Consider the following 22,778-nt stretch of genomic DNA (forward strand, 5'->3'; position numbering starts at 1 on the left):
ACTAGAAAACATACACACTAACAAACTCTTAATTGGACTTGGACAACAGTAAGTTTTCCTTTTCCTTGTTTACCAGTTTTGGTGTGTATCTTCCACCTTCCTCAGAACTGTCACCTGATGTTGGATGATGGTGGTGGAGTGCCTTCTCAGCTAACATCAGGTGACAGTTCTGAGGAGAAGATACACATTTTTTGATGAGCGGTGGTTTTGTTTTGTTTTTTTAAATGTATAAATTTAAATCTTTTGTAAATATAAATCTGATTAAGCTGTATCAAGTTACCCGTACTTTGAGATGACAGATGATAAAGTATCGTGGTCATATTCACAATACAAATAAAAAAACAAGCACAAATGTGTGCATGTTGTGTTTTTGGTTTTTAAAAATGAACCGCTATTTTAATAAATTAAAAAAAAGTGTAAGCAAACTGAGAACAATAAAAGTGAAGTATGAGATTAAGATCACTTCCTGTTTCCTAAAATAAAAGCTTTTCCTGTCCAGCATTTGCTTTTGATGGGGTTCTTGGGAAATCCTTTTTCTAATTATTTTGAACATGTCTTCTTTCAGCTCCGCTCTGTCTCTGAGAGAGAAGCCATAGATGAGACGTGACAGTGGAGCGACTTGAACCTGTGAGTTATAGTTCCATTAACATAACTTCCTTGTGGGGGCTAACACGTCGCCTTCCACTTATTCAACGTATTTAAATATGAGTCATATTTCATAAAAGCGCCCATGTGTGCTTGTTAAGATAACTGCTTTTTCATGAGATTTAAGAATAATCTAATATTACAGCTGTCTGTGTCGGCTATTTTACTTGCCACAATTCTTCAGCTTCTTCCAGATATTGAGTTCATTGTGACTTTGCTGTCGTTAACATTGCTGTTCCTGCTAACAGTCACACTAGTCATTTCTTGGTTTTGTCACATTTTAGATGTGTAGTCTGTATTTCTTTTTGTTATACAAGCTTTGTTGTCAACACCGCTTTTCCAAGGTTGCACATTAACACAGTGTTAATGTCAACATAGTAGTTTGCTTATTATAATTACTTTGTTTATTAATTGTACATGAATTATTCTACATATTGTGTTATTAAGGCCTGAAAAAAAGCCCCTGCCCCTCTATAATCATGTGCACATCCCTGGTGCTCGACATTGTGATGAGGAATATGGTGACTAACAGGAAAGAAGAGATGAGGGAAGACTTTGTTCTCGCAGCAGGGACAGTCCCTGTCGTTCTGGGTTCACCAAGAGAAAACTATGAGTACATCCTGTCATTTTAGAGAATTTTGATTGAGATTCTGACCTTGCAAATGCTCTTAATAAATTATTTTCCCGATTTGACACTTATGACTTCAGTACAGAAATACAGGAACTCAGTCATAATTTAGTCGATCAGAATCACTTTGCAATTGATGAGGGGACCTTGGGACCATCATTGACAGCAAACTAAGTTTTGAGGCAAACTGTGAGGCTGTGTATAAAAAGGCGAACCCACGCCTACATTGTCTAAGGAAACTGTCCTCCTTCCATATTGACAGAAAGATGCTCACTATGTTTTACAGATGCTTCATTGAATCTGTAATTTCCTTTAGCCTGGTGTCCTGGTTCAGCAACCTACCCCTAAAAAATAAAAACTCCCTGAATCAGATTGTGAGGTGGGCCAGTAGGTTAATTGGAGAGCCACAGCTGAACCTTGAAACCCTTTACACGAGGCAGCTACAGAGGCCAGTGGGGTCCATCCTAGAAGATGGATCCCACCCACTACATGGTGATTTCCAATCCCTCCCATCAGGCCGTAGGTTTAAAATGCCTGCATGTAAAACCAAACCATGCCTGTGACCACATAGCAAAATACAAAGAGTACAATGTAGTTAATGACCTTTATGAGTGGTACTTTACACCAGAACTGCACTGAGAACACTGCAATAGAAGATCATTACACCTATCATCCACAATTAGTGTGAACAGCATAAATGATAAAAGTAAACAAAGATATTTTGTAACACTTTACACGGAGGTGTACAAGCATAGACATATTTACATTGCCAGATAAATTAGAAATTAAGGGTGTTAACACTGAGTTCTACATGTTCTATCTGTCTGACGCTCTCCTGTTTATCAGTATCAGCGGCTCTCCTAATTGTAGTTGTGTGACGTTCTTTTGCTCACTAGATTGTGCATGATGGAATAATTGTGTAATTGTGCAGATTAGAATGTTTCTCAGTTTATTCCAAAGACGTTAACTGTTCTTGATATGTGCTCAGTAAAATGATGTAGATTGGTGTGTTGGAGTTCATGTTATGTTATTTTTTAAAAAGGAAAGAGTTGAGGATTATCGATGGAAATCATTTAATTCATGCTATGTTTCACAATACCTGCAACATTCACTCTGCCCTCTTTGCATTTATATATATATATATATATATATACATATATATGTGTGTGTGTGTGTGTGTGTGTGTGTATATATATATAACAGGTGTCACTATATCCATTTTATTGGTTAAAAAATTCAAAACATGCATATGTATATGTGTATAGGTGAGGGTAGTCTCACAATATCAATAAGCATGAAGTGAAGCCGTGCTTTTAATTGAACTTAAATATAACTAATTGCAACAACAAATCACTCACATTAGATTTGTACAATATAGTACAAATCGCATGCTAATGTGGCAAAAAGAAACAAAAACAGAAAAACCAAATTAAAATAGTCGGAGGAAAATACACCCAAACATAAACGGTGTACTTGAATGCACCGTGAGCTCTGCGCGTTCACAACACATTCGTTTTACCATAAAAAACGATGTAGACGTGCTGCTCATTTTAATGGTGTGGGGAGCGACTGCATGATTAATTTTCTTAAACGTTTGCTTCTTCACGTCTCACGCAAGAGCTTTTAGAGATGCGTTGCCATTACAGAACGTAACAGACTAATGAAAATATAAACATTTTCCTCAATTGTGTCTCAAATTCACAATTCTTACTTCCTTATTCCGCATCAGCTGAAGTACCGCCGAGGAACCGGTGAGTTTTTATTATTAATGTTGTTAGTAGTAGTAGTAGTAGTAGTAGTAGTAGTAGTAGTAGTATAAGTGATGAATACGTTAATTTGGAGGAATGTGTTGGTGGGTACTGGATAATTATTGATTTATTATTTTTCACCAGTAACTGAGAGGAGACGACCCCCCTCTGTGCAAGGTAGGAAGAAATTATTCTTTTATTATTCACAGGTTGCTGAAACAGGTGTAGCTAACAGGAAATAGTAGGTAGTCGTTGGTGGCGTGTGATGTGATGGTCACAATTCCTGATATCCTCCTGAGAAACAACAAAAAAGGAAGTGTTTTTGGAGTTTTCACGTGTGGCCAGCAGTTTCTGTGTTCAGCAGCATCACAACTGGAACTGTTCAGTGGTGATTTCAAAATGTCATTTCTGTGTTTATATAATAATGATTCTTACACTTGAGCTGTGCCACTGAGCAGCTCCGACAATCCACTGTTTGATATGCTGGACAGTATACTGTACAGAAATGTAAAGATTCCCTTTTTAAATTTCATTTTAAGAAGTCTAAAAGCTTAAACAAGGAAGTTGACGGGGCTGCCCCAGTCGTGTGAGGAGGAAGAGAGATGTGGGGGTTAAAGCCACATGCAAAGAAGCTGAAGATGGCTGGTGTTGCCTATGAAGTGCTGACTATACGCTTAAAATAGATGATTTTTCTTTTTAAGTAAAAAAAGAAGTTATTTTTTCCCTAGAATTCTGATATTTCTACTACCTTGATGAATAGAAGTGGTTAAACCAGTGGCGACAATCCCATTTAAATGCTCTATTTGACACTTCCACCCTCATCATGTTCAAATGTTTTTAATAATTATATTAATTGATCCTTATTAGTCCATATGTGGCCAGCTTTTGTATGTTCAGCCAGCAATACCAATATGTTAGTGGGTGGTACGTGCATGGCAATGATACACAATACATGTTTAAATACACATCTGACTTGAAAATGGGCCAAAAAACATTCTGCAAGATGTGATGATTTTAACTGAAGGACAAACAGGAGTGGGAATTTCACAATATGTTGTTGTGACATTGTATTATGTCACAAGACAAACTTCACATGTCAGTAAAGTAAATTTACATTAAGGATCCTGTCTGTCCACCTGATGTTGACCCTCAGTGACAGGGTGTGCAGGTTTCTGGCAGTGCTGTCGCTAAATACACCGGACTTCCTGTTAAATGATGACATTTCTCATGCTAAATGTTGGAGATTAATCCACATTTTCAGAATTGTTTAGTATTTGTAACTGATCTACAGTTCGGCATTGTATGGCCTGTTTCTTGTGTCAGACGTCTCTTCCTGTGACGGCACTCTGACCAATACTGTGCATGTCAGTCTGACGATGTCATGCACAGTATTGGCTCAGCTCGTGTGGAACCTCACTAGAGCAGGTACCAGGTACTAGCACTAATGGAAAAGCAAAATAACCATGCCGTGCCAAGGTGAGTCGAGTCGCACTAGTGGAACCACGCCGTTTGTCAGTACAACTGAGAAGCTCCTTATTCTCTTAGTTTACATGTATTTTAAAAGTCTTAACAAGAATTCTTGTTTTTATGTAAACATACTTAATGTGGTAACGCAGATAATCCCAACGTTAAACAGATCTACAAATCCTGCTTTGTAGTTCAGGCCTCTTCTCTGACGAGTTACTGTTACAAACTTATGATTTGACTGCTTCAGTGGTTTCTTTTAGTTAAGCTTTAGTTGAATTGCTGTCAATTAAGTCATGATGTTGTTTCTGTCTTTCTTACTTTCATTTTTTTTTTTCCCCACAGATGATGGCCCTTTTAAATAAACCGTCATGTCTGGCAAAAATAAGTGCAATTTGCCTTGCCGTCACTTTTATTGCATTATTTCTATATTTTGAGTCACAGTCTCCTTTGTGTCCGTCTACATCTACATTTGCTGATGAACTAACCTCTGAAGGCACAGTTCCCACTGAAAAGCCCATCGTCCTGCTGTGGTTCTGGCCTCTTGATGTGAAGTTTGATTTCAAAATCTGCTCAACCTACTTCAACATTAGTAGCTGCATACTGACTGATGATAGATCCATGTACAGCAGAGCAGAAGGAGTCATTATCTTCCATAAAGGTATCAACTGGTACTGGAATAACCTTCCCAAGGACCCACGTCCATCTTTTCAAAAATGGATTTGGTTTCACGTGGAATCTCCGACAAACACACTGAAGATACCAGGTTTGGAAAACCTGTTCAACTTAACACTGAGCTACAGACGAGACGCCGACATTGTGGTGAGGAATGAGGTGACTATCAAGAAAGAAGAGATGAAGGACGTCTTTGTTCTGCCCAAGAAAGACAAACTGTTGTGTTGGATTGTCAGTAACAATGCTGCGAGCACTGGAACAAGTACAAGAGAGAAATATTACAATGAACTGTCCAAACATATAAAGATTGAACTGTTTGGTTCTGCACATACAGGGCGTCGGTTGAGCTATGAAGACTATTACCCAACCCTTGCTAGTTGTAAGTTTTACCTCTCATTTGAGAACTCGCTCCACAAGGACTACTTTGTAGAAAAGGTAAACGGGCCCCTCGTTGCAGGGTCGGTCCCTGTAGTTATGGGTCCACCAAGAGAAAACTATGAGCAGTTTATTCCCAATGGCTCCTTCATTCACATCAATGACTTCCCTGACGCAAAATCACTGGCAGAGTTTCTACAGCAGCTGGACAAGGATGATAAAGCATATATGGGTTATTTTGAGTGGAGAAAGTATTATAAAGTGGTGCCTCATCTTTTGTCAATGCAGAATGAATTCATTCATCCCATCTGTCTCGCCTGTGACCACATTTCAAAAGACAAGGAGTACCATGTAGTTAATGACCTTTATGAGTGGTACTTTACATGAACACTGCTGTGACATCATTTTGTTAGAAGTTATTAGGCAGTGAAGACACTGAATATCTCAGGGTTCTTGGGTAAGGGTTCTTGGGTAAGGGTTGTCGATTGAATACTCTTAACAAACTCTTAATTGGACTTGGTTTTTTGGTTCGTTTTTTTAGACAACAATACTTTTTCCTTCAGGTGACAGTTCTGAGGAGAAGATACACATTTTTTTATGATGGTTTTGGGGTTTTTTTAGTTAACAGAGTATCATGAGCATATTCACAATACAAAAAAGACAAGAGCAAATGTGTGCATGTTGTGTTTTTTTTTTTTTAATTAATCGCTATTTTAATAAATAAATAAAAAAAGTGTAAGCAAACTGAGTGAAAGTATGATATTAAGATTACTTCCTGTTTCCTAAAATAAAAGCATTGCCTGTCCAGCAATCGCATTATATGATGGGGTTCTTAGGAAATCCTTTCTAATTAATTTGAACACCTGTGCTTTTAGCTCTGGGCACCTTTTGTAAACTAAAAGAAACATTTCACATTAAACAATTGGTTGAAAACATCCTGTATCGTGTTAGATCCTTATTACACTGCAACATTGTGCATGTTGAGCATTACTGTGAGGGGTAACAGCTTTGCAGTTACTGTTTGACTAAGGGGTGCACATGGCGAGGGATCGTCTGTAAGTTATCAAAATATGGGTGTATCTTTTGTGTGAGATGGTGATGTATAGTCCGTTTTGAATATGTGGTAAAAAAAACAAACACGCCTCTCTGAATCTATAGACATTACCTGTGCAACTCAAATAGAAAATCAGGACTGTTGGGCAACTTGTTTTACATCTCTGAAGAATGTTCGCACTGACCACAGAACGCCTGAGTTGGTGATAATATAAAACCCCCAATATGTGACTTTGGAACGCATGTTTTTAAGCCTGAAGGTCTTTTGGCTACATGTGGTCCTCATATTTATTTCATGCAACCCTCCACTAAATAACAACTGGCCCAGAACCTCCTCTTGCTTGTAAACACAGCGCGGTTGGCCGAGACACAGCAGCCAGCGAGGGTATGAGAGACAGAGCATAACCCACCCACCCTATACCCTTTGTTTAGTAAACGCTCATGTGAGGCAGCAATGAGCAGCTGAGGTCAAAGCAGGAAACTGCAGTGTGCTACATGCTCTTCTAGATTAAAGATTAACAAAAGTTGGCCTTGAATTCTAACCAAGTTTTTTTAAAAATACACTGCTGCACACAGTTATCCAAATCAAATAAAGGTGATGTTTGAGGTAAACGTAAGTAAACCAACAGTGAGTCGTTTCAGTTACACTCAAAGTCAAGCAACTTTGTGTACACATGATGATGAAGAGATGGAATATACATAGAAAACAACTGGACACTGTGTTTTAGTAACTGCCAGAAATGGTTTTGTGTTGTACCAGTTTTTTAATGGACCCTCCAGTTATTATTATTTAAAAAATATTTCATGTAATTCTGGGGGAAATAGAGATGCATCAGACTGAGAGACAGGTACAATAATTTCCCCTTACATGTTACTAACCTGGAATATGATTTACAAATGTAACATCAACACAGCTCCAAATGTATGATTTGAACAACAGATTTGTACAGAAATGGAACACTATTTCGACAACAATCCTTTAACAACAACGTTATATACACAGCATGTAAGTCAACTCTATAGTCATAAGTGAGTCACAGTGGGTCATTTTTGACATGAAGTATTAGGACAAACAGAGGTTTGACCAGGTCAAATAAATCATTATGCTCTGTCTTTTTCCAGTTCCTTCAGAACTAAACCCTGTTTAAACGATATGAAGAGTGGAGTTTTAGAGTTGCATTTGTGTTTGACTTACTGTTATCCAAATTCCAACAAACCTGTCGTCCTGTCGAGCAAGCATAAAAAACGAAAATGTTTAAGATGGTTTAAATAAAGGATTTACTTTACAAAGGAGTGAAAGGAAATAGTGTACACAATAAGGGGGCAAAACAACGGAAATGGGCAGTGGACGCTGTTCAGACTAAACAAAATGACTAACCCTAACTCAAAGGAGAAACCCTATCTAAATGAACTTTATTTACAGTATGGGAGAGTAACATTAAAATACAGAGTAGAACTGCATCCCTACACCTAGTGTATGTAAACATCAGTGCCCAATTTCCAATTAAATATCACTCAGCATTACATAACATACTAGTTTTAAAACTAAGGCCTGTCCCCAATTTAAAAACAAGTAATGGGAGACTGCGTCTTGTAGCCTTTCTGGGAGTGGTATGACTGAAGGTTCCAATCCCTGTCCCGTCCACCTGGTTCTATGGTTAGCGTTGTGGTTCAGGTTAGGGTTAGAATAAGGATTAAGGTTAGGCACTTAGTTGTGCTCGCTTGGAACCTCGCTAGAGCAGGTACTACAAAAAGAACCAGGTACTATCGCTGGTGGAAACGCAAAATAACCATGGCGTGCCGAGGCGAGTTGAGCCGGTGGAAACACGCCATAAGTGTCCTGTATCTCCTGTCATAGGGGATGGGGGTTAACAAACAGTTCATGTCCACGATAGGAGCGGTCTTTGCAGCTAGCTTTACTTTTGAAGTCTGCCAGCATAGATCTCAGACAGAGGGAATAGTGTGGTTCCAATCACCCTCTCTGCTGTTCTCACCACCCGTTGTAGAGTCTTCCTGTCCTCTGCTGTGCGACTAGAAAACCACACAGTGCAGCAGTAGGACAAGAGACTCAATGGCGGCGTGGTAGAACCTGAGCAGCAGGTTTTGGGGGACTTTTGCCACCTGATGTGCAATGTGTGCTGACCAGGTGAGATCAGCCGTGATGTGGACTCCCAGGTATCGGAAGCAGTACCCTCTCTACTTCCTCTTCCCTGAGAGGTTCTCCCGAAGTCTATTATGATTTATTTGGTTTATGATGTGTTTAAGTCCAGGTTGTTATGGGAACACCACTGCAGGAGGTGTTGGCTGTCTCGCTGTTTTCATGGCTCAGACCTGTGACAGCTGTGTCATCAGCAAACTTTACAATGGTGTTCTTGGGATGGATCCATAATCCATAAACAGCATTCTAACATAATGTGTTGCTGTGGTCTATGAATGTGAGTGCTGTGTGCAGAGCTGTGATAACTGCATCATCTGTTGAAATGACAAAAAAGGCAACCCTTAAAATTGTGGCACTGAAGAAAACTTTGTGTGTGTGTGTGTGTGTGTTTACTTTAATGGGCTTTTAAAAGGATTAAGACCTGGTTTTATGGTTATAGGGTTAGGATAAGGTTTCGGTTAGGTTAGTTGTGATGGTTAAGGTTAGGGTGAGGGGCTAGGGAATGCATGACTGATTGAATGTCCACACTAAGGGTGCAAAACCAGCATGTGTGTGTGGCCTCTTCAGGACCACTTCTGGCATGAACATTGACTGTCTTAGGACCAGTACTACTCCTAATGGAGTCCCAAACCTCAACCAGTCAATCAATCAATCAATCAATCTTTATTTATAGAGCACTTTTCGTACAGTCCTACAAGTGCTTCACATAAAAAAACAGAATCATTCCCACCCACTCGCTCACCCCCCTTCCCCTCCACCCTTAACCCTGTGTCAGTGATAGAACGTGTGTGATATAACAGGTAATAATAAAATGGTTGGTATGGCTGGGCACAGGTCCGCAAACCTGTGTGTGCGCATCTGAGAGCGGGTGAACTTCAGCTGACACCCCACCCCCCATCCCCATCTCTCTCTATCTCACTCGCACACAGCGTCAACCGTTGAAGCCACAGATTTCATCCTCCGCTAGTTTTTATTACTTTACCACTCTCTAGTCTGCCTTTTCCTCTTCCTCTTCATCTCCCTGCACTAACTTGTCCGGACTGCCACCTCGTGCTTTTATTCCAGCCAGCCATGGAGCAGTAAAAAGCCGCGCCGCGCTCGGCGCACCGCGAGGCTCGACTCCTCCACCTCCTCTGTGTCCGCCTCCTGTCTCCTCATCGTCCGGCTGCAGCTGGAGACATGCCCGCGGCAGGATGTGCTCCAGTCGCAAAATCCTATGGAGCCTGCTCTTGCTGTCCGTGGTGGAGGTTGGCTTGGGTGTGGCGAGCATCGTGCTGGGAGCCGTTGGCATCAGCAGGGTCCGGGGCGAACACAAGCCGCAGCAGGGCGACGCGTCCCCCGTCTGGAGCGGACTTTGTGTGCGTCCTGGGAACAAATGCTGTCCCTTACATCCTACTTTGTTTACTCAGAAGGATAAGTATATATCTCCGTGGATGTAGCTTTAAGTCGTCTTGCCACGTTAGTAAAGATTTTTTTTCTTTCAAGATATAGTTGTTCATCTCTGTAGAAGTATTGGAATAACAAAATAACTCCAACCTAAATGCAAATGAGCTATTTAAATTAAAATCCAATGTTCCAAGACCAGGGTATTAAGGTGATTTCTGTTCAGTGTTGGTGGTTGTTAATCTAATATTAATCACTGAGATGCCCCTAACTCTTTCAAGTATTAATAACCTGGTTTAGGTAGAGAGTGCATTTCATAGCTGTTTTCTCTTTATGTGGCTTTATTGTCTTAGATGTTTGAGATGCAGTCATATGGATGTCTGGAGACTGGGTTCATTAATCCATGCATGCTTGCACTGTTACTCTCGTGCTCAGGGAGAGTAAAAGCATTTTACTCACAATCACTCTCCCTCTATTTTCTGCTCATGACCCCTCATGTTTGAGTGCACCTCCCTCCCTCTCTCTCTCTCTCTCTCTCTCTCTCTTCTCTTGTTTTGAATTTGCTGCTGACCCATTGAAAATCCTAGAATTAATATACTAGAAAAACAATATTTTAACATGTTTTGATGTAAGTTCATTTGAAACTGGTTCTTACCATACAAGCAAAGACCAAAACAAAAACCTGTGTCCTGATGAAGGCCACAACACAGATGTCAAAGAAGTACCCATGTGTAAGCTCCCTCGCTCAAGCATGTCGGGAAACTGCAGCGACCTTCGTATACAAGAAGACGTTGTCCCTCTTAGTTTGGGTTGCCATGACGTTTTGGTTGGTTTGTCCTTTTGGGCTGCTGTAGAAAAATGACAGTGCAACATGGCAGCTTCCATTAACCAAGAACATACATAAAAGACTTGTGCATTCAACTCTGAAGCAATTTAATATTTATATTATTATATTTCAAAAAATGCAATTCATTTCGGAGGTGAATTTCAATGCACCTTCTATTCACAAGGACCATAACAAAATTGTATCACAAGAAGAAACTGTCGCAGTGATAATCTTGTTCATTTTACTGAATAAGAATGAAAAGAAAAATAAATAACACTGAAGAAGAGAGGAGAGCTTGCTTGGTTCAGGAGCTTAAACATTATCACCTCAGGAAGTGGTCAACTTCAGCATGGGTCTGAAAATACAAAAGCAATTCCGTCCCTGATGTGAAAGCTTGTTAACTAAGTTACTCAGTGGACCTTTAACTGAAAATATGCACACTGCACTAACACTCATTCACTATGCTTCCATCAACTCTCACCAAATGACTGTGCACCTGTAAGTGTACTCTGAGCTGTGTCGAGTTCAGTCTCAATACAGGACGACATGTCTTCTTGCTTGGAGGCCACAGTGACACGCTAAGTGCCCGCGGTAACGAATACATTCACCCTTCCTGTTGTCGAGACCGGGAGGAGAAGGTGAACGTAATGTTTTAAACTTTATTAATGTCGTTTCCCCTCGGACAAACTAACAAGTACTTTTGGTTCTCGTTATTTATTCACATGTTATTCTTCTCTCACTAGTTTCTGGTCTGTGGGATGTGTGGAGTGCTGTGTGCTCGAAAGAGGACAGGTCTTATTGTAAGTACTCGCGTTCTTTTTTGTGCAACTGCCTTGTCTTCTCTAAATTGTGGTCTCCCTGTGTAAACTGTGTGGCAAGTTGGAACTTTTTAGGATGAATGTGGCGTATCAATGTCTTGCTAAGTGTTTCATATAGGAAAACTGATACCGCCCTTGTGTTTGTGCAGTGAATGTAAGGCCAGAGCCAGCAGATGTGAGGAATCGACGAATACACGTAGCCTCATAGACATATACATATATGGTCTGTATTGATGTAGCGCTTCTGTAGTCTTGATGGCCACTCAAAGCTGCTTCGCACTACAGTTTCTGCCATTTACAGATTCACACCCATTTACTCACACATTTCTCTATCACACATGTTTCATACCCAGTGGCGTGCATAGGGCAGGGGTGAAAATTAAAAGGGCATCTACTGCGCAGGCACCACTACTATATTATTTTCCACATTCACACACAGTACAGGGACAGCCTTTAGAGTCAAGAGTCTTTATTTTGCCATTTGTGCATAAAAAGCAGTAGAGTTTTTGTACAGAAGCTCTCTTGGAGTCCAGCAAGAAAGGATCACAGAAGACTGAAGTTAAAAATCCAGCGTGCAGTAAAATACATCAGCTATCTCCTGAGTGCAAATGAGTTGTAAGTTCCTCTGAGGACACACCTTGAGACACTGTCATGTAGGGACAGTAGGGAATTTTTTTTTTGTTTAATCTATATTTTGCTTTAGAAGCTACAAATGAATGGGGGAATGTTTACCTACCAACATGTCCATAGTTCACAGGAAAACATTTAAAAACTGCAATAATATATTACCAAAGCAAATTCACTACAAGCGGCCTTATGTTGTCGTATTTTCTCGGCTTGATCAGTTGTAGGGCGACAAGTGGCAACGCAACGTATGTAAAATATGAAATGAAGCTTTGTTTAGTGTGTTTTTAATGGTTCAAAGCAAATGCCTTTTAATGTGATTGGTCAGCAATGTATGGAAGTTGTTGCACCCTCTGACCAAAGGAAAAATTGTTTGAGTCTTTGTGCTAATGTGTGAGAGGTGGAAATCATCTTAGCGAAATAAAAGAAAAGAAAAGAAAATGTCATGTTAATATTATTTGACATTTGTTGATTTCCAAAGACTAGCCGCTCTCACTGACAATCCATTGAGAGCCTCACTGACAGGAGATTCATTCATCCCTTCTGTTATTAGTCCTCTGTTTCACATCTCTTGATGCCAAAGTAAACTGCACACAAAACTCTGAGCTCTGGTGATTAGCGTTAGATGAGACAAAAACAGATAAGTATTTTTTGTAATGCTATGGACTGAAAGCTGAATTCTGTCAATATGCAACAAAAACAACTGGAAATATTGCAATGATAAGAAACCAGAGAGGACAAACTGTCACTGTCAATATCCTTTCTGCCTGTGATCACCTCATATTCTCCCAGTGACTGCCAGAAGTCCTTGTGTTTCTCAGTGACTGCACTTGTCTCCTGTGGGAGGGTATGATGGATCAGTGTCAGTCTGCTGTAACAGAGACATCTCTCAACCTTTCTCTCCCACTCTGCCTCACCCTATCCATCCCCACTTATTATCTTTGCTGTCATATTTCTCCTCACGCCTTTCCCTCTCCATCACTCGCCTTCATCTCTGCATTCTCTTTTCAGTGTCATTCTCCCAGTCGTTTCAACGCTCTGCCTCACTCAGTCTTCCTCTCTTCATCTCCTTGTGCCCCCTCCCTTCTTGTCGGCCTGTGGGGTGATGATTGCATTAGGTTGGGTTGGCTCCAGACTCTTGCCAGCAGCTTTGCACACTTCACCGGATGATGACTGAAATTGGAGATGCCCTTTTCCATGCAGTTAAAGGCACTAAAGGAATCTGTGTTGGAGGCAATGAAAGAGAACCCAGACACAATACACACACATGCAGATCTCACTGGAAAACAATTGAAACCTCCTCCTGGATTTGGATTTTCCTGATAATAATAAGAATGTCATCCATGAAATGTAATTGATTAAATAGTAAAAATAAAACCTCACCAAACCTTTGCAGAATTCATACACACACACACACACAATCACAAATACAGCAAGTGAGTGATGCGAGCATATTTACAATTTCTGGAAGAGAGCGTGTGCTTTGAGTGCTATCCAATTTTCTAATGGGAAATGAGATTTATTTTGACTCATACACATTCCTCCCAGTGGCCATCACCCAAAACAGCAGATAATGGAGATAGAAGCTCAATAGCAGTTTGTATATCTCCTATTTCATCTCATTTGTCAGTTTGTTTACAGTTTTGCTGAAAGGATATCAATTTTGCCGTTTCCTAAAACATAAACTGATCTCTCTATTTGCTGTCTCTCGTGTCCCCCAGATGATCCTCTTTTCAGCATGCTGCATCTGTGGTCTGATTGGTGGGATTCTGAATTTCCAGTTTGTTCGGGCGATGAACAAGCGACCAGACACGATGCACTCAATCCACCTGGCTGCCATGACTCTCGCCTGTCTGGGTAAACTAAAATAATTAACCCCTCAAAGCACGGTGCAAGGTGACGCAATATACAGTAAATTTCGAAAAAGAAAAAAAAAAGCTGCATACATTTTGAATAGAAATAATAAACCACTGTCAAATGAGTTCACATAATGCTGATCAAGCAATGTCTGTGGCAGCATTCCAACTCTGCACACACAGTAATGCACAGAGCACAGAGTGCAAGTAAAGTCAGACAGCTACTGGATTCTGCTGCTAAAATTAAACCTGGACATGCAAGCAGGAGTCCAGTCATACTTTTATCGTGATCACATGATTGTCCGCTAACAGTCCTCCATAAAACAACTGCTTGATGTCTGCATCTGTGCACCCTGCAGCTCCAAGTTTCCCAGACGCACTCTGGACAAGCATTTTAAAAGACAGATAAACAACTGTAATGGAAAATGACATGGTAAACTGCCATGGGAATAACACACAACTCCTTATATGGGGTGTGTGTTTATAGGTCACATATTCAGGCTTTTAAAGAAAAATGTTTTTTCGTCTTGTGTTGTTGAGTCAAAGTTATGATTCATTTCATGTTGCATTTTTAGTAGAGATATAAAGTTGCAATAACTGTGCAGAAGTCACAAAGTTTTTCTTTTCTCGTTGTTCATAAAAATTAGCCAAGTGAACTTTGAACTGTGACGTATTTCCAAATGTCACAAATTCAATCCGATTTTAAACATTTTGAGTACTTTTTGCTCAGGTGTGTTTATATATTCAGTAACAAGATCATCAGATTGCCTAGGTTGTGCTGAAAAAAGGATATAAGACCCTCTATATTGTACATTCTTATAGCCTCTGTATATACTGTACGTTTTAATATAGTAACAGAAAAAAGCAGCTGAAATTCTCTGTGTTCTAACAGTTACATGCGTCTTTTATTGGCTTTTAAGTGTGTACAGTGTACTTTACTTTAGCCTTCTTATTTATATTGTATGTACTGCATACTGTCCACCCTGGGGTTTAAAAATCTGCTGTATAAATAAAATTGGATTGGATTGGATTTGAATAACAAGACCGGGCTTATACTAATACCAATACAGGGCTAGACCAAGTCAAGATCAAGGTAGGGCTCAGTCTATTTTGAAAAGCATCACTTGTGATTAAAAGGCAGCTCTATCAACCAGGGCTCTAAAGATATGAAATAGTCAAGATGTTACAGCCCACTCTTTCTTTGCTGCCCTGGTATTTGACCAGCTGGTTTCCCTTTTCCCGTCTTTTCCAGGGATCTCATCATGTACCTTATCCACGTGGCTGACCTGTCGCCTGGCCAGCTCTGAGCAGCAGAGGATGTTTCTGGAGAGGGAACACTCACTGCATCACTCCCACGAGATGACTGAGAAGGTAGCAAAACGTGGAACAACAATGGCAACAGTGGCTCCAACAGTTGCACACATAGTGCATGTTTAATTATCAAGTGTGCTTGTGTGTCCTCGCAACAGGAGATCCTGGACAACTCCAGCAATGGCATTTCTCAGATCTCTTACAACGGACACGCTGCAGCATCACCATGATGCCATACCACCAAAGACGAGAAGTGCACACTGAAACAGAAACCGTGGCAATGAACTGGTTGCTGTCAATATTCAAATGTAGCATGTCCACTCGCCTATAGTCCCGGGACGCACACTCTGTGTGCCTGAAGGGAACTTTCTATAGCTTGACAGCAAGCGGGAGCTGTTTGTGCTTCTGACTACTTATGCAAACATGGTTTCAAACGTTCTCATTTCAACTTACACCAAAGCCAGGATGGAGGGCCACCACTTGGGTTACCATTTACCATCTGCTTGACATCATCTGACTTTTGAGGTAAACAAGCAGGAAGGAAAGATTCAATGCAATGCAGTGTTGACAATACACCAAGCATGCAGCGGATTGACTTACTTTAAAGAGACAGCGTCCTTAATGTCCTTATTGTCTGTCTTGTTATCAGTTCATGGAATGCACATGATGAGTTAGCCTTAAGTAAATTGTGTGTCTCTTCTGATAAAGGAATGCTTTGGCATGAAAATACAGTGATGCCCAATGTACTAAACTGTATATCCATGCTTGTATATCAGGAATCTAGTCCGATATCTATAAATGAGATATATTTTTTATAAATGCTTCTTAATTCAAATAAAGTGTCACCAATCTGAGAGATATTTTTTTTCTAGCAGTGATCATTTTGACTCAGAGTGCATTTGTGCACATGTGTGTATTATTTAAGCTGGTTGCCACATTACAGCACAATTAATAACATTCTAATTCTAATTTTATAAACCAATTACCTACTGCATTAGGTACTACTGCCACAGTTTTACACATGTGGGTCTCCTCAATTATCCCTCCAGCTGTTGTTCAGTGGGTTATTTACTGATGCCTATTAATGTGGAAAATAGTCAAAGAAGTGATGACACTTGACGGGCATGACACGTTTCCTTGACGAAAGGTCCTGAAACTTTGAAATGCATGGTGAAGCTCCAGTTACTCTAGGAGTCCCTCACCCAGGTTGCAGAGTGGAGCATTGAGGAACTTGTGTCCAAGCAGGGGAGTGCCTGGTCTGGGTAGGAATCTGGGTAGAGCCACTGGGGCTCCCTACACTCCAAGGAAGGACTGGCCCACTGGAGCTCTCTGTGGCATGAAAGTGACAGCTACATGTAGTGGAGCTACATGGAACCCTGGATCAGAGTGGAGGTAAGAGGGTGCATGGCAGATTTGCATTGAAGTGCCAAAAAGGAAAAGCATCTCAACCCTTTGAGGTGTGGTCACAAATACGTGATCATTCTGGAAAACATTTATTGCCTTCTAACGAAAATTGTAAGCTTTGTGGACTGAGGTATTTTGCTAAAAAGACTGAATAAAAAGGCTAAATAACTGTGCAATATTTATAGCTAAGCATTGTCTTTTGACTTAGGCAACATAAGATGACCTAAGTCTTACTCTTAACACATTATACAACAGGGGTAGGATCTTATGATCTGTTCAACTGTGGATGTAGGTGGTTTTATTTTAGTCAAAAAATGACCGAGGCCATTATTTTAGGAAGATGAACATTAAATTGCTCTGATAACAACCCATCATATTATTATGGTGATTGTTTACTCTAGGAAGGAACTAGAAATCAGCTTCTCTGCAGAAGTTTCTGCAGAGTGTGGTGAGAACAGTGGAGAAGATGATTGGGACTCCACTCCTCACCAGATCCTCACTGACCACACCTACCCCCACCATGGACTGTTCTCCCTGCTGGCGTCTGGCAGGAAGTTCCGCAGCATCCGCTGCAGAACAAACAGACTCAGGAAACAGTTACTTTCTGCTGGCCATCAGACTGCTAAATTACATAACAACATAATAACATAATCACCCGACACTATCTGTGCAATATTTTAATTTTCATATTGTTTGCGTACAGTTTTCTTTCCTGTTTTTAAGTCTAAATGTTGTATATTTGTACTACTTTTATATATATTTATATACATATACGCTTTTTTTTTTCTCGAGTCACAGTTTACAGTAACTACCTCAAAATTCAAAGCTGTGTTGTTGTGTTATCCGTCCAAGAGCTAAGTCTAAGAAAGCGTGTGTGTGTGTGTGTGTGTGTGGTGTGAGTGTGTGTAAACCATTAACAAGGGCCGCAGGGAGCTCCTGTTGTCTAGAAAACCATGTTATTATTCCTCACTGTGACAACATGCACAAGCAGGAAGCTCTCTAATTTCGCCTCCTGGCCAGCAGGTGTCCTTCTAAAAACAACAAAAGGAAAAGTAATCGTCAAGGCGGAAGTCCACTGGAGCAAGTCTTCCGGTCTCGCTTAGCAGCATGGCGAACCTCGAGCATAACGAAGACGATCCAAAACATGCGACAATGTCCGGTGAAGCCCCCGCCGCCAGTGTCCAACTCCAATCCGCCGGACTGTCCACCGCGCCGGGCAGAGATGCGTATGAGATTCCGTGCATGATCCCGTCGTTTGCCGCCGCCTCTGAGCTGCTGTCAGCGCCGTACTCGTGTCTGGTCATGAACACGCACCGCAGACACGTCGCTTTACCGCCCATGTACCTGCACAAGAAGAGGACAGGTATCCAGGGAGAGCTGGAGGCCGAGCTGCTCAAGTTCTCTGAGAGGTAGTCACACTAAATAAAATTTAAAAAAAACTAAAAAACATTTAACGCACCACGAGCAGTCATTATCGTAACAAACGTCTCAACTACGTGGACAACACGACAAATCCACTCGAGTGGTCCATAAACACAACAGCAAACCAGTGTCAACTATCTAACGTCGCGTCATATGTAGTTTGTTTATATTGTTGTTGAGAGGAACTACGTTTGGTTTGGGACAGTATAGACCTGATTCCGGTCAGAGAATCGTGGGCCACAAGTCCTTCCCTTCATGTGAATTGTGGTTGTGAACTGGCAATAGGACGGTGCTAAACATTGATATGAAAGTTCCACTAAATCGTCTAACTAAACTGATAGTATTGTAAAGGCGCGTGAGCCCCCGATAGACGTCATGGTGCTTTCACGGCCCCCCGGAAAACTTTCTGTATGTCACAACAATGGCCACAGTCGTCATTAACTTACTTGTCATTTATGATATGTATGTTATTATATAGGGGTTTGTTCTGTTAAACGCAAAATGAAATGTTATGCAACCATAGAGACCAAGGACACACAGCTGCTTTAAAGATGTTCAGTCCGCAACTAACGATTGTTTTCATATCTGATTAACTCATCAATTATATTCGTGGTTAGTTGATGAGTTATTTGCTCCATAAAATATCAAAACTACGTTGAAAAGTTTAGATTAGAGCTGCAACTAACACTTATTTGCATAATCAATTAATTGGTCGATTATTTTCTCGATTAATCATTTTTGTCCATAAAATATCAGAAAATGTATTAAATTGTTGATTGGTGTTTGTCAAACCTGAAAATGATGATGTTCTCAAATGTCTTGTTTTGTCCACAAACCAAAATGATTAACTTTTAATGATTTCTTTGTTATCCAGAGCAAAGAAATTAAGAAAATATACACATTTAAGAAGCTTGAACAGTCGGAAATCTTGTTTTTAATCAATGTGCCTTTCATGTTGTGTGTTTTAGTGTCATTTGATAACTGAGAAGGATGAAAGCTTCAAACCGATGAATCGATGATCAAAATAGTTGTCGATGAATTTTGTAATCGATTAATTCTTTCAGCTCTAGCTTAGATTGTTGTTTCCCAAACCTAATAATCAATGTCTTGTGTTGTCAACAAGCAACATTTTTCATTATATGTTGTAATGAAACCAGTGAATAATCACATTGAGAGCTTGATTTACTTGAGTTAATTTAGTGTCTTGCTATATGTGATACTAATGTTGTAATAGCTTGTTATAAATGAAAAAACATCTTGTCAAAACATGGCACTTATGGGATACTGATTGATTTTTGTTTTTCTGGTGTGGCAGCAATACACATCAGTGTGTTCCTGTGGATGAGTACAGTTTCAATTATTTGTGTATGTTGTTTGTGTAAATGTAATGTAGCAGGAACATTAAGCATACAAACTTAGCCCAGCTCAACATTTGACATTGGATTGATTATTCCATGTGATGATTAAGTGCTGTGCAAATTGCTTCATTGCGTCTCTTGCAGCCTGAAAGGCGTACCTTTAGCTTATGACAACATCAGGATTGTGGGCCCGCACGGAAATGTCTACGATGACAGCAGCTACATCCACATGGACGTAGAAGCCAACTTTATTGTGTTTCAACCCACAAACGGACAGAAATTGCTGGTGAGATTTACATTTACAGCATTTGGTGTGAATTGTCATACTCCTGAGTTTTGGCACATGTCTGTCCTACCATGCCTTTTATTTAGAATTAAAAAAACACACTTGAGGCTCTGAGGAAGAATAAATTTTTTGGAAAATAAAAAATTAAGGGATCACAGACAATATCAATGACTATAGTTGGCAAAACATATTTCCAACCCAGGAAAAAACAAAGAAGCCCTGTTTCCACCAATCAGTTTGGTTCAGTGATGTGCACTATCATCACACAATTATTTCCCATTATGAAACATTGAGGTTACCCATAAACTAGGGATGGTATCGGTATTGGTTCAATACTGGTCAAGATCACTGGGTTGGATATCGGAGAGATAAAAATTTAAAATCTGATGCAATCCAAAAATCCTTGGCGAGCTGAACTGCACTGTTGCAGCTTGGTAGAAACAAGGCTAAAATGCCACTGTGTTTCTGTCCCCAGGGTAAGGTAAATAAACTAGGAATAAGCCACGTGGGCTGCCTGGTGCATGGCTGTTTTAATGCCAGCATTCCCAAACCAAATCCGATCTCTGTTGAAACCTGGAGGGACGCAGGACCAAGGATCGGAACAGATCTGGAGTTTGAGGTGACTGCACTTGATGCTGACACTGCTGGTGTGCTGCTGATCAGAGGACAGCTGGATAGAACCAGGCAAGTGTGCTGTGTGGGGATGGTTGGAGGAGGGGACAAATCTGGATGCTCTATTGCTATTCAAACTGATGTTTACACTGTCTATTTACATGTGTATAATGCCCTGCCAGGTGCAGCTACTCACTGAATTGATTTGTGTGTGTCAGGCTCCAAGAGCTGATGGCAGTAGAGGACTCTGAGACATGTGTCCCTGCAGACCAGCCAGACACAGCAGACACGGAACCGAATCCAGAAACTACAGAGGAGTCTCCTGATGTAACCCCCAAGAAAAAGAAGAAGAAGAAGAAAGACAAAGTCAAAGAGGACCAGACAGAAGATGAGCTAACACCATCCTGCCAACAGGACAGCATCGCCACACCAGAGCTAAATGAAACAATGATAGAGGCAAACGGCAATGAAGTGGGTGAGAAAAAGAAGAAGAAAAAGAAGGAGGAACATCTGAAAGAGGAAGAGGAAATTGAGCTCTCCACCATGGACATCCACGGGAGCGACTCCAGTGGCTACCTCAGTGATAAGCAAAGCAAAAAGAGGAAGCATGCAACAGATAGTGATGTCACGTCTGGTTTTAGTGAAGATCCCGAGCCACCAAAGTCCAAGAAGAAGAGGAAAAGTGATATACAGCAGTTTGCCTGAAAACAGATTGTGTTTGAAAATCAGGTTCATTGTGTTAAATAATTGTGGTGTTATCAACCATGGTCATTACAGTGAAATATACAATGGTGCCTTATCAAGAAAACACACTTTTAGTGAACGAGGTTGAGTAGTAGTGCATTGACTTAAGTAGTTTTGGAGCTTGTGCCTAAGAAAAGGACAGGTACAGACTTGTCAGACCAGTTCATCGACACTGGGAAACAAAAATCCAGGAATGGCACACAGTCAATTTTCTGACCAGTGAAATATGCAAGACAACCAATACTGCCAAACTCAAAGAAAACTGTTGTCTGCAAAGTCTGCACTAAGGGATTTGTTAATGTGTCAGTTTTTGACTGAAACAGATTAAAGATTCAAATATTTTGACATGCCAGTTATCACCTGTTTTTGGTTTTCACTTCACTCCCACACCGGTAGCTGTTGGGTGATGAAGGGCTGAGAGACAGCCCCACAAGGGAGAGTTTAAGCAGTGAGGTGTTGAGTTGGAGACCTTATCAGGACCAGACATTGTACAACTGACCCTCCTTCATCTGTCACATATGATTAGGGGGTGGAGTGGCTCAGTGGTTAAGACTGGTACCCTGTGTGCCAAAGACTTCATGGTCGCAAGTTCAACTCCACCCCTGGCAGGTTGTACTCAGTTCCCTTGTAAGTTGCGTTGGATAAAAGCGTCTGCTAAATGACACGTAATGTAAAAAAATGTAATATGATTAACACTGCCAAAAAACAAACACTGGAAAATATTTTTGCTGTGACACTGAGGTTTATGCACAGTCACAATATTTATTTAAATCGCTTATGATGGAGTTGAATGTCTAGTGATTGCTTGATGTGAAGGTATCTGAAACAACGGATAACAGTAATCAATAAATCAAACAAAGGCAACATGAAGTCAGATTCAGTTACAGTAACAACATACCGTTTAGCTAGCTTTTACTGCCCTCTACTGGCCAAACCAGACTTTGACATTTGATCTCAAATATCCCAGCTGTGAATGCAACAGGCTGATTAAAACAGTGATTATGAACATATATTATGAAAAAAAATGTAAAAACATATATTTTATGGCCTCATAACATCTGGCTTTGATACATGCGTACCCATGTCCAAACAAAAAAAATATTATAAAAAAGGAATTGTCAATAGGATTAGTCTTAGCCTCAGTGTTAAAGACGTCATATGTAACACTATGGTCCCAGTATTGGGCCTGTGTAGTCATACATTGTATTTCTTATGTTTTTGTGAACTTTGAACAGATTCAAGGACTTTTCCTTGATTAAAAACAAATCTTAATTAAAGGCTTATAACGAGAAACTAAGACAAGTATACTTAACAGCACTTGACATTTATTAAAGTATCAAAGCACATTACTTCTGTACTACAAGTATGCTGTTTTTGAAATACAACAA

At 40.3% G+C, this 22,778-nt stretch overlaps 3 protein-coding genes across 7 annotated transcripts; all 3 read left to right on the forward strand.

Annotated features, from left to right (window-relative positions):
- The first annotated feature begins 367 nt into the window (after nucleotides 1-367).
- On the forward strand, nucleotides 368-6,470 carry LOC122786179 (4-galactosyl-N-acetylglucosaminide 3-alpha-L-fucosyltransferase 9-like). Of its 2 annotated transcripts, XM_044052263.1 has the most exons (4): nucleotides 368-627; nucleotides 3,003-3,024; nucleotides 3,166-3,198; nucleotides 4,831-6,470. In XM_044052263.1, the coding sequence occupies exon 4, from the start codon at nucleotides 4,831-4,833 to the stop codon at nucleotides 5,920-5,922; it is 1,092 nt and encodes a 363-aa protein (XP_043908198.1). In that variant the 5' UTR covers nucleotides 368-627; nucleotides 3,003-3,024; nucleotides 3,166-3,198; the 3' UTR covers nucleotides 5,923-6,470. The 2 variants fall into 2 exon arrangements, with proteins under 2 accessions (XP_043908198.1, XP_043908197.1); XM_044052262.1 differs by lacking the exon at nucleotides 368-627 and having other exon boundaries at nucleotides 2,536-3,024.
- Nucleotides 6,471-9,632: 3,162 nt separating this feature from the next.
- Nucleotides 9,633-16,418, forward strand: LOC122786181 (transmembrane protein 196). Of its 4 annotated transcripts, none has more exons than XM_044052265.1 (5): nucleotides 9,633-10,104; nucleotides 11,699-11,755; nucleotides 14,119-14,254; nucleotides 15,506-15,624; nucleotides 15,723-16,418. In XM_044052265.1, exons 1-5 carry the CDS (start codon nucleotides 9,940-9,942, stop codon nucleotides 15,792-15,794), a joined length of 549 nt encoding a protein of 182 aa, XP_043908200.1. In that variant the 5' UTR covers nucleotides 9,633-9,939; the 3' UTR covers nucleotides 15,795-16,418. The 4 variants fall into 4 exon arrangements, with proteins under 4 accessions (XP_043908200.1, XP_043908201.1, XP_043908203.1 ...); XM_044052268.1 differs by lacking the exon at nucleotides 9,633-10,104 and adding an exon at nucleotides 10,111-10,204; XM_044052267.1 differs by lacking the exon at nucleotides 9,633-10,104 and adding an exon at nucleotides 10,710-11,593.
- Nucleotides 16,419-18,036: 1,618 nt separating this feature from the next.
- Nucleotides 18,037-21,735, forward strand: polr1f (RNA polymerase I subunit F). Its single transcript, XM_044053212.1, has 4 exons — nucleotides 18,037-18,377; nucleotides 19,893-20,034; nucleotides 20,510-20,718; nucleotides 20,865-21,735. The coding sequence occupies exons 1-4, from the start codon at nucleotides 18,076-18,078 to the stop codon at nucleotides 21,349-21,351; spliced, it is 1,140 nt and encodes a 379-aa protein (XP_043909147.1). The 5' UTR covers nucleotides 18,037-18,075; the 3' UTR covers nucleotides 21,352-21,735.
- Nucleotides 21,736-22,778: the final 1,043 nt, after the last annotated feature.

The sequence above is a fragment of the Solea senegalensis genome, linkage group LG20, assembly GCF_019176455.1.
Source record: "Solea senegalensis isolate Sse05_10M linkage group LG20, IFAPA_SoseM_1, whole genome shotgun sequence".
In the NCBI taxonomy this organism is placed as follows: Eukaryota; Metazoa; Chordata; class Actinopteri; order Pleuronectiformes; family Soleidae; genus Solea; species Solea senegalensis.

Bases quoted from the DNA above. Each gene is read 5' to 3' on its own strand.
- LOC122786179 (XM_044052263.1), top strand. From the start codon at position 4,831: ATGATGGCCCTTTTAAATAAACCGTCATGTCTGGCAAAAATAAGTGCA.
- LOC122786181 (XM_044052265.1), top strand. From the start codon at position 9,940: ATGTGCTCCAGTCGCAAAATCCTATGGAGCCTGCTCTTGCTGTCCGTG. The intron at 10,105-11,698 runs GTGCGTCCTGGG...TTCTCTCACTAG, and splicing joins CCGTCTGGAGCGGACTTTGT to TTTCTGGTCTGTGGGATGTG. The intron at 15,625-15,722 runs GTAGCAAAACGT...TCCTCGCAACAG, and splicing joins CCCACGAGATGACTGAGAAG to GAGATCCTGGACAACTCCAG.
- polr1f (XM_044053212.1), top strand. From the start codon at position 18,076: ATGGCGAACCTCGAGCATAACGAAGACGATCCAAAACATGCGACAATG. The intron at 18,378-19,892 runs GTAGTCACACTA...CGTCTCTTGCAG, and splicing joins CTGCTCAAGTTCTCTGAGAG to CCTGAAAGGCGTACCTTTAG. The intron at 20,719-20,864 runs GCAAGTGTGCTG...TGTGTGTGTCAG, and splicing joins GGACAGCTGGATAGAACCAG to GCTCCAAGAGCTGATGGCAG.